Source organism: Elephantulus edwardii, unplaced genomic scaffold (genome assembly GCF_000299155.1).
Source record: "Elephantulus edwardii isolate Elephantulus edwardi_28Jun2011 unplaced genomic scaffold, EleEdw1.0 scaffold00272, whole genome shotgun sequence".
Taxonomy (NCBI): Eukaryota; Metazoa; Chordata; class Mammalia; order Macroscelidea; family Macroscelididae; genus Elephantulus; species Elephantulus edwardii.
The window spans coordinates 1,590,166-1,602,131 of NW_006400022.1; the positions used below are offsets into that span (position 1 = coordinate 1,590,166).

An 11,966-nucleotide genomic window follows, 5' to 3' on the forward strand; every position below is an offset into this window, starting at 1 on the left:
CTGAAACTGAGGAAGACCTGGAGCACTTCCTGCGGAAGGTCAAGAACTGTAGCCTCCAATATGGATTTAAGTTCAACATTAAGAAAACAAGGATTCTCACCACTGGACCAATTGGCAGCATCACAATAGATAGAGAAGAGATTGAGTTGTTAACAGCTTTAGATTGCTTGGCTCAACATTCTTGGTACCAGCAGCCAGGAAATTAAAAGATGAATTGCATTGGGAAAGTCTGCTGTCAGAGACCTCTCCAAAGGACTGAAGAAAAACAATGTCAGTCTGGAGACTAAGATGCACCATAGTATTTATAATTATTTGCTATGTGTCAGAAATCTGGACAGTGACTAGTGATGATAGAAGGAAAACTGATGCCTTTGAGCTGTGGTGCTGGAGAAGACTATTGAATATACCATGGACTGCTAGGAGAACAAAAAGATTCGTCAGTAGGAGAGTGAGATCTGGCTGCTCTTTGGAGGCAAGGATTCTGGAAACTTCATCTGACATACTTTGGATGTGTTCCAAGGCTGGACCAATCCTTGAAAAGGGACATTATGCTTGGAAGAGTGGAGGGACAGAGTAAGAAAGACTCTCGATGATATTAATTGATTCAGTGACTGGGGTAATGGGCATGGTTGTGTCAGGGACAATAAGATTGGCACAGGATAGAGCAGGGTGTTGGGTTGTTGAACATAGGGTCACTATGAGTCACAAGAAACTTGACAGCACATAATAACAACAACGCTGTATGCAATATAAATATGTATATCTACTTTTTTGTTGTTATTGTTGTTTACCATCAAGTCAGAATTGATCCACAGCTGACCCTTTGGTGGGTTTTCAGAGGCAGTTAATTACCCGGTAGGAGATTGCCCAGCCTTCTCCCATGGAGTGTCTTGTGGCCTTGAACCATATGCCTTCAGGATTGTAGCACAGTTTCTTGCCACTAGGTCACTGGTCTACTATATATACATTTAATACACACATATATACATTAAATCGTATATCCAAAATTCTGATAAAAGTAACTAAGTATATTTAGTATTTTTACATTATGATAATATGTGATTCTTTTTATTGTGAAAACAATAGCTTAGGAAATACAGAGTACACTTATATTAATAGTCATGTATTATTGCCACAAATCAATTGACATATAGTAGTTTTTTTGGTATAATCTTGAAAATTTAGGCGAACATCAAGGGCATCTCTAAAGAGTGACTTAAAATTTTTAGGTGTCCTCCACCTTTGCCACCTAATATATCTCAAGCAAAATATGTGAAAAATGAACTTTTTAAAAATTAGTTTATATAAGCACGAAGTTGTGCTGCTAACCCAAAGGACTTGCCTCTCTAGAGTTTCAAATCCACCATTTGGATCCATTGGGGAAAAAATAGGCATCCATCACCTTCCATGTGATTTTACAGCCTCAGAAACTCAGTGTTACAACTGTAAGTTAGAACCAACTCGCCAGCAATGAGTTTAAACATGTAATGGGTAACCAAGTTCCCTCTTTCTAAATATATATCCTGGAAAATAAGCTAAATTCTTTCATTTTTGTTGATTGTCCAACCTATAGCAACATTATAAAAAACAAAATAAAGTATATTCCAGTCATACACCCTCTTAACAACCTCTATTGTTTGAGCCATTCTTACAGTCATTGTATTAATCTACCTTACATAATGGACTTTCTCTTGTTTTTGTTGACTGTACATTTAGCCAATTGGCAGTTCCATGATAGATGGAGAAGCGATTGAGATTGTTAACAATTTCAGCTTACTCAGTCCTACAATCAACGCTCTTGACACCAACAGCTAGGAAATAAAAAGATGAATTTCACTAGGAAAATCTGCTGGCTGAGACCTCACTAAGGTGTTAAAGAGCAATGATATCAGTCAAGAGACTAAGGTGTGCCTGATACAGGACATACTCTTCACAATTACTGTGCATCCGGAAGCTAGACAATGACTAAGGATGACAGAAGGATCAATGCTGTGTTTCATTGATTATGCAAAGGCATTTGACTGCGTGGATCATAACAAACTGTGGCTGACTCTGAGAGGAATGGGAATCCCAGAACATTTAATCATGCTAATGCGAAACCTATACTTGGACCAAGAGGCAGTAGTCAGAACAGAGCAGGGCAACACTGCATGGTTCAAAATTGGGAGGGGTGTACGCCAGGGATGTGTCCTGTCTCCATACCTTTTCAACCTGTATGCAGAGCAGATTATCCGAGAGGCTGGGCTCTATGAGGAGAAGCGTGGCGTTAGGATTGGTGGGCGATCTATCAACAATCTGCATTTTGCAGATGACACAACCCTGCTTGCTGAAACTGAGGAGGACCTCATGCACTTACTGCAGAGGGTCAAGGACTGCAGCCTTCAATATGGACTGAGGCTCAATGTCCAGAAGACAAAAATTCTCACCACTGGACCAATCGGTAGCATCAGGATGGATGGTGAAGAGATTGAGATTGTTCACAGCTTCAGTTTGCTCGGCTCCATGGTCAACACTCTTGGCATCAGTATTCAGGAAATCAAAAAACGTATTGCGATGGGAAAGTCTGCTGTTAGGGACCTCTCTAAAGTACTCAAGAGCAACGGTGTCTCTGGAGACTAAGGTGCGCCTGATACAGGCCATGGTTTTTGCAATCACTTGTTATGCATCAGAGAGATGGACAATGACTAGAGAGGATAGAATGAGAATTGACACCTTTGAGCTGTGGTGCTGGAGAAGAGTACTGAATGTACCATGGACTGCCAAGAAAACAAATAGATTCATCCTAGAGAGAGTTAAACCAGGCTGCTCCTTGGAGGCAAGGATTCTGGGGTTTCGCTTGACATACTTTGGACATGTTGTAAGGAGAGACAGGTCTTTGGAGAGGGACATCATGCTGGGCAGAGTGGAGGGACGGTGCAGGAGGGGAAGACCCTCTATGAGGTGGATTGATTCAGTGACTGGGGTAATCGGGATGCATGTGTCAGACACAATGAGATTGGCACAGGATAGAGCAGGGTTTAGGGCTGTTGTACATAGGGTCCCCATGAGTCGCAAGCGACTCGACGGCACATAACAGCAACAGCAACAGTAGTGGTGCTGGAGTACAGTATTGAACATATCATGAACTATCAAAAGAACAACCAGATCTGTCCTAGAGAAAGAGAAGCCAAAGTTGTTCCTTGGAGGCAAGGATTCTGAAGCTCTGTCTCACATACTTTTGACATGGAGAAGGACATTATTCTTGGGAGGTTATATGGAAGACCCAGGAAGAGATGAATTGACACTGTAACTGAGATAATGGGGCTAGGTGTGTCGGAAACAATGAGATTGACTCAGGGCAGGGTTCAGTGTTGTTGTACATAATAAGGTCACTATAAGTTGCAGTTGACTTTATGGCACATAACAACAACACTTAGTCAAGCTTAATATCCTTCTCATGATAACATGTTCTAAGTATGTAAGATAATGTCTCGTTATCCTTATTTCTAAATAGCACTCTCTATATCTCTGATGGCTTAATGGTAAGAAACTGTTCTGCAATCCCAAAGGCATGGGGTTTGAATCACCAGCTGCTTCTTATTTGCTGAAGAAAGATGGACAATATCCTCCTCTATGATTATTGCTTCTGAAAACCCACTGAAGGGTCAGCTGTGGATCAGATTCTACTCAACAACACGAAACAACAATATTTCTACTACTACTACTACTACTACACACACACACACACCCCTATAATACAGTTTTGCACATTAAAATATACTATAATGATTTATTCCCTCCCACAAGTTACTTTGCAACAAGGTAAAATTTGTAATTAGATCAAATGCTATTTCTATTTAAAACTTTGAGTTATCAAGCAGTTTCCACCTATAAAGTGATACATATAATCTTATAAAATAACTAAATTAATTTCTAATAAGTCATTTCTAAATTACTTGCTTTCCAATTTGTTGCATAACAATCTCTTGCATATTATCATCAATCATTCTGAAACTTCTTGTGGCACTAATTTCATCAGGCATCTGATAAATTATACTGGGAAATTTTACTACAGATTTCTTTTTTAATAAATTTTTTACATGCTTTTATGTGTGTGGCATAGACAATGTGTCTCCTTTCCTCATAGATCCAAAATTAAAGCATCTTTATACCAGAATCCATATTTTAAAATAAAAGCTAGTAGTAATTGCATTGGTTACTATGAGTAGAAAACTTTGTCTCAATATCATGTGATAAATGTGATGGTTAAAATGAGAAATTCTTGTAGTTATACACGCAATACCCAACAATAAATATTTGTTGTTGTTTTTCCTTTTAAGCTACAGACTAGCTCCTCAATATCGATTCCCTGCTGCTTTAGAAGATGTCCTTACTGCAGTCAATTTCTTTTTACAAGATACAATTCTTGCGAAATATGGAGTGGATCCTACCCGCATTTGTATTGCAGGAGACAGTTGTGGGGGTTTGCTGGCAACAAAAGTGACTCAAATGGTATGTCTTATATATCATATTTTTATACAGAACATGTAACACCCACAATAAGTCTCATTCAAAAGAGTCATTTTAGCCACAAATATATTTTTATCTTATATTTTTAAAAAAGAAAAGGACTGTTACACATTATTTTACCTTTAGGTAAATAACTATGTTGTAGGAATTGGAGCTACTATTCTAAATAAAGCACTATGTTACCCCACTGATTTTAAGGAAAAGTTCTCTATGTCTCAGAACTGCCATTTAATGTCACAGGGGGGTTTTAAAAAATATATTATGGTACTTCATAATCTACCAATCTTTTGGAATTATTACCATCTCTGTTATGAAGGCTTGTTACTCTTTTATATTTGAGCTATGCTTCCTTCTCACATGAAAGAATCACTTATTATGGTAGTAGTAAATTAAATTGATGACATGTTTAAAACCTTGCTTTATATGGTTAAATATTAACTTTGCACATAATTAATATATTTGAAAACATAATTCCTATTTTCCAAACCACTGTTCTATGTAAAGAAATTAGAAAAGCAGAGAGATAATTTTCGATGTATTTGTTGACCTCTCTCTACCTATAAATTGGGAGCTCTGGTAGCCTAGTGACAAGAAGCTGCACTTCCTGCAATCCAAAATGTATGAGGTTTAAATCCACCAGCTGCTCTCCGGGAGAGATTTGGACAATCTCCTTCCTCTGAAAATCTGAATCAGTTATGAAGCAGTTCCAATTCAATGGCATACAATAACTTATACATTAGGGAGGTCTGGTTACTTAGTGGTAAGGAGTTGTATTGCCAAACCAAAGGTGTATCGTTCCAATTCACCAGCTGCTTCAAAAGAAATAGATGAATAATCTCTTCCTGTATAATTTACACCTTCTGAAAACCTTCTGGAAAGTCAGCTATAAGTTGGTTTGGACTTGTAAGCACTTAACAATAGCAACTACAACAAGTCATAAATTATGGAGCTCTGATGGCCTAGTGGTAAAGAGCTCTGCTGCCAAGTCAAAGGCATTCGATGTAGTTCAAGTTTACCAGCTTCTCAGTGGGAGACAGATGGACAATCTCCTTGCTTATGATTTACAGTCTCCAAAACCCAACTGTAGAGTTATTTATGAGTTAGTTTTGACTCAATAGCAAACAAGAACAATTTATAAATAACATATATATAATCTTCCTAAAAGTTAGTAAGCAAATTTTTATTTCACCATTCAGTAACAATAATTTCTTAAAAAGTTAGGTCCTAGCATAATGCTCTCTCCACTGCCTACCAAGTTAGGTAATGATTTTCAAAGTCATTGTTCCTGCATGTTGTGTAATATTCCATCATGTGAACGTACCATAATTTCTTAACCTATTCAGTTGTGATTGGACATGTGAGCTGCTTCCATGTTCTTCCAATGGTGAATAACACTGCTAAAAACATTGGTGTCCAAATCTCCATTTGTGCTTCAGCTTTAATTTCCTCGGAGTATATACCAAGCAGTGGAAGAGCTGAGTCATAATTTTTATGCTAAATGAACTCAGTCTCATTAGGACAAATACTGTATCAGATGATTATTGCATAAATAGAAAGATAACTAGGGAAGCATGTATGAGGATCCAAGGCTGGAGGGTAAGAGCAAAGTGATGAGGATGGCCAGGGGTTAATCTCAGGGTAGCACAATTTGATGGGTAGAGGGAGGGGTGGGTAAAGGAAATGGAAAATATCCAATGTGCTATTTGAAAACAATGTAAACAAAATGCCTTTGAGCTGTGGTGCTGGATAAGAGTGTTGAATATACCATGAACTGCTAGGAGAACAGCTTTGTCCTGGAGAGGGTGAAACTGAGCTGCTTCTTGGAGGCAAGGATTCTGAAGCTTCATCTGACATACTTTGGGCATGTTGCAAGAAGGGATCAGTCCTTGGAGAGGGACATCATGTCTGGGAGGGTGGAGGGACAGCACAGGAGAGGAAGACCCTCGATGAGATGGATCAATTCAATGATTAGGGTAATGGGAGTAGGTGTGTCAGAAACAGTGAGGTTGGCACAGGATAGAGAAGGGTTTGGGGCTCTTCTACATAGGGTCACTATGAGTCACAAGCAACTTGATGGCACATAACAATAACAACAAGTAAATCAGTATAAAATTTTATTTATTTTTTTTAAAGTTAAGTCCTTAATGAAGGTACTTTTTGACTTACAATTTAGCTTACAAAAGAAAGAGAAATTTCCTAAATCCAGTCTCTCTCTTCTAAGTCTTCCATGATCTCAGAACATTTCTGAGTTCTTAATCCTGAGGGTTTATATATGTTCAAAACAAATAGGGTAAATGAGGTTTTAGCCTTGGATTAAAATCTTCCTTATCTGCATCTAATAAAATCTTCAGCAGCCAAAAATGGAGAGTGAGGAGGCAATGCACGAGAAGTGCTGTTAGCCTAGAACATATGAGAGATGATGTCTAGGATAACTTTCCAAAGAACAGAGCAGTGAAGAGTGTGAGGGTAAAGGTGAATTCTTATGTGAAACAGGCATTTTCTCTGTGTGTGTGTGTGTGTGTGACTTTGATGTCAGGGAGTTGTACTTTACAGTCTCTGCATAGTCAGCTATGGATTAGTTCTGACTTGATGGCACATAAAAACAGTGAGCCGAAATAGAGTGGCATTGACCATTTTGAGATTATAAACCATCACATCATGGGCTGGAAAGGGGAGATAGGTGTTGAATGGAGTAGGTGAGAATAGAAGTGAATGCTGGTGGAACAGGGAAAGGGGTGGGTCAAGACACATGTGTCAAGGGCAGGGACAACACTGAATCTAATCTATTTATTATTTTTATAATTTGGAAATATCTTTAATCTCCTCTTTTCTGTTAAATGCTTGTATACTTGTCTGTCAGATAATGTTCTAAATCTGTGCTTTCAAATTTAGACAGACTAGGATGAAGAATTGGCCATCCACTTCTTAAATAGTAGGCCTTCAAAAAACCTATGTACAACAGAGCACACTTAGACTGGCAGATATGGCAACTGAGGCTGAGACGTCAGGTATGGAGGTACATATGAGGAGGAACACTAGTGATTGGAACATGGAATGTGAAAACCACGAATGTAGAAAAACTGGATATTGTTAAGATAGAAATGGAACACATAAATATTGATGTAAATATTGGCAAAATGAGATGTACTGGCATGGAACATTTTGAGTCAGATAATCATATGATCTGCTATGCTGGAGATGAAAAGGTGAGTAAAAATGAGGTTTCTTTCATATTTAAAAAGGTCATTTATAGATGTGTCTTGAAATACAGTGTTGTGAGTGACAGGATATCCATACGCATACAAAGAAGTCCAGTGAAGACCATCATCATTCAAATATTCAAATAACAACAACCAGAGCCAAAGATGAGGAAATAGAAGATTTCTACCAAAGAAACCAAAGATTGATCAAACATGCAATCAAGATTCATTAATAATAATGGATGACTGGAGTGCAAAAGTTGGGAACAGAGAAGAAGAATCAGTAGTTGGAAAACATGGACTTCATGGCAGAAATGAAGCTGGAGATAGAATGATAGAATTTTGCACAATCAACTACTTATTCACTGCAAATACATTTTAAAAGAAACATAAATGCGTGCTACACACATGGACTTCACCTGTTAGTATGCATAGCAATCAGATTGATTCATCCGTGGAAAGAACCACTGGAGAAGCTGAGGGCCAAGTGCTGATTGTGGAACAGATCACCAACTACTCATATGCAAGTTCAAGCTGGAGCCAAGGGAAATTAAATCGAATTCACAGGAACCAGAATTTTACCTTGAGTCTATCCCACCTGAATTTTAAAACCATCTCAGAAACAAGTTTGAGGCCTTGGAACACTAATGAGCGAAGACCAGATGAGCTGTGGGAAAGTATCAAGAATATCATTCAGGAAGAAAGCAAAAAGTCATTGCAAAAACAGAGGAGAAAGAAAAGACCAAGATGGATGTCAGAAGAAACTATAAATATTGCCTTAAAGTGCCAAGAAGCCAAAGCAAAGGGAAGAAATCAAGATATTAGGGAGTTGAACAGAAGATTCCAAAGGGGAGTGTGCGAAGAAAGTATTTAAGTATTATAATGAAATGTGCAAGGAGCTGAAGCCAAAAAACCAAACCTCTCATTGGTGGATCTATATGCATACTGACTAGATACAGTGAGACGTAGACTCAATAGTCCACCTGCAATTCCTGTATATATTAAATAAATAGTAGATTCTAAAAAGATACCTGCCTGAAGAAGCAGTTTCTGTTGCATAGGAGGGTTGTTGTTGTTGTTGTTATGTGCTGTCGAGTCATTTGCAACTCATAGCGACCCTATGTACAACAGCCCTAAACCCTGCTCTATCCTGTGCTAATAGCATTGCCTCTGACACACCCATTCCGATTACCCCAGTCACTGAATCAATCCATCTCATAGAGGGTCTTCTCCTGCGCTGTCCCTCTACTCTACCCAGCATGATGTCCTTCTCCAAAGACCTGTCTCTCCTTACATGTCCAAAGTATGTCAGACGAAGCCTCAGAATCCTTGCCTCCAAGGAGTAGCCTGGTTTAACCCTCTCTAGGATGAATCTGTTTGTTTTCTTGGCAGTCCATGGTACATTCAATACTCTTCTCCAGCACCACAGCTCAAAGGCATCAATTCTCCTTCTGTCCTCCCTACACATTGTCCAACTCTCTGATGCATAACAAGTGATTGCAAACACCATGGCCTGTATCAGGTGCACCTTCGTCTCCAAAGAGACACCGTTGCTCTTGAGCACTTTAGAGAGGTCCCTAACAGCAGACTTTCCCATCGCAATACGTTTTTTTATTTCCTGGCTGCTAGTGCCAAGAGTGTTGACTGTGGAGCCAAGCAAACTGAAGCTGTGAACAATCTCAATCTCTTCGCCATCCATCCTGATGCTACCAATTATGTTGAACAAAAATGTTGAAGTGGTAGGAGTCTCATAGCTTAAATAAACTTGTCAATGGACACTTTTTAAAAATTCTGTTTCTAGATTCAAGCTATTATCAGTTTCGTTTTTTTGCCCTAGAATTTCTCTCCCACTGAGGTGCATGTTTTTTCTTGTGTTCTATCTGCTTGGCATTTGAAAACCTTTGCTTTTTGATAAATGATCCGATAAATGGTCCCTGTGTTTTCTTGATGCCCCAAACATTTGCTTATCTTGCTTATTGTGTAATTTATCATTATGTGAGTTTATATTCAGTATTGCTTCAGGATTTCTGAAACAAGTTAAAAATCAATCACTGGTGTCTATGCAACCTGTTACTTTGAATGCCCTCGAAAGGTATAGAGACTGCTTGAGTCTTGGGCTTTGTTTTCCTTGAAGGAATATGACAGTTTTACTTTTAGCTTCTGGTGGATATAAGAATTCCTTGGTAGTTCTTGGATTATGGATGTATAGGCTGTGTCTCTAATTTCTTATCTTTTTCATGTGTGTGTGTGTGTGTGTGTGTGTGTGTGTGTGTGTGTGAAATTACATGTGTCTCTCTATTATACAAAAATATACGATTGCACTTAGAGCCCACCCAGATAATAGAGGTTAACCTCCTCATCTTAAGAGAATTAAAAATATCGGAAAAGGCAATTTTTGTCAAGAAAATAAAATTTTTATGTTCTGTATATTATAATCTGATATTTTATGTGCTATCTTTCAGTCTACTATAACATTGTTTCAATTTGCATAACCTCATTTACCTCATAGCTTCTCATATGATAAAAGTAAACTTTCCTCTCCTTAATATTAGAAACCTTTGGATTATTTACTTGTTGTTGTGTACCTTTTTTTTCAGATAAAGAATAATCCAGAACTCAAAAATAAGATTAAAGTACAAGCTTTAATATATCCTTACTTACAGACAGTTGATTTCCACACACCATCTCACAAAGAATATCAATCTGGTCCATTTTTGACAAGAGATATTATAACTAATCTTGGATGTCTATATGTGACCATGGATAAATTATGCCGCAAATTACTTAAACAAAACAAACATATGCCTCAAGGATCAAGACATCTCTTCAAGTTGGTTAACTGGAGTGTCTTCCTTCCTGAAGATTTTAAAAAGAACCATGTTTACACAGAACCAACTCTGCGACAGGACTCCACATATCCAGAACTTATGGATAGTAGGTTATCACCCTTGTTGGTCAATGATACCCAATTACAAAATTTGCCATTAACCTATATCCTTACCTGCCAACATGATATTCTTAGAGATGATGGACTGATGTATGTCACACGACTTCGCAACGCTGGAGTTGAAGTTGCTCATGATCATATAGAGGATGGAATCCATGCAGCACTATCATTCATCACATCACCATATTATTTACATCTAGGATTTAGAGTAAGGGATAAGTACATTCATTGGCTAGATCAGAACCTATAAATACTTAATGTAAAGAGCTATCTAATCATATAGCATATATTAAAGGAATTATAGTTTCAAAATGAATTCTATCTTGTTCCTAAAAGTTTATCAGACAAATGATGACAGCCCTTTTGGATAAACCTGTTTGAATCAGAGTACTAATACTTCATGTATATCTTTAGTCAGGTTATTTAGTGTCTTTCATCTTAGATCCAGCTAAAATAGATATATTCTCAGCATTATTATATTACTTAATAATATCATTTATTCTGGGTGATGAACTTTAAATATGGACTAACAATGCTGAAATATAAGATGTGAGAAGGGTTATGGGAAGCAAAAATATACTTTTTCCTTTGCTATAATAGGAATGGCAATAGTTAACAGAGAGGAGAAAGTTTAAAAAAATGCCAATGAAATTTGATGTAGGATACAATAATTTATACTATAGCTATCTTTTTTAGTTAAGTATGTTCCATATATTATTTAGACATATTCAATAAAATAATTTTACAAAGAATCCTGGGATATAGTACATAACATACTGGGCTGTTAATAAAAAAAATAAATAATAAAAAAACAATGGTTTTAATCCACCAGTTGTTCTATCAGAGAAAAAAAATAGTCTTCTCTCATTAAGATTTACTGCCTCAGAAGCCCCATAGAGAGGAAACTAGGAGTCAGAATCGAGCAACTTGTCTGGTTTTAATATAAAATAGAACAAGTTTTCATTAATATATTATATACATAATACTTGATTTTAGATTGGAAGCAGGAGTGGCATTCAATTCCTAAACAACATGCCTCTGGAAACGCTATAAACTTTGATAAATGTCGATAGTTGTAGAGGGGCTTCAGGCCTTTTGTTCATAGGGTTGCTATGGGTCATGCTCGACTCAAAGGCAATCAACAACACCACAACAACTTGCTTTCAGATGTATTGCCCATCATCTTAGCTCATAGAAGTAAAAAGGCTAACAGAATAGAAAACTTTCATACAGACTAGATATTTAGACTTAAACTTTTAACAACATCAGCCCCAAATGTAGGTGAAATTACTGCATGTATTATTAGTCAT

At 37.5% G+C, this 11,966-nt stretch overlaps 1 protein-coding gene across 1 annotated transcript in view; it reads left to right on the plus strand.

Annotated features, from left to right (window-relative positions):
• LOC102857512 (arylacetamide deacetylase-like 2-like) overlaps positions 1-10,906 on the plus strand; it is a 96,922-nt gene extending 86,016 nt beyond the window's left edge. Inside the window, exons 4-5 of the mRNA XM_006900051.1 lie at positions 4,320-4,491; positions 10,307-10,906. Coding sequence (XP_006900113.1) covers positions 4,320-4,491; positions 10,307-10,906 — 772 coding nt within the window. The remainder of the gene's footprint in view (positions 1-4,319; positions 4,492-10,306) is intronic.
• The last annotated feature ends 1,060 nt before the right edge of the window (positions 10,907-11,966 follow it).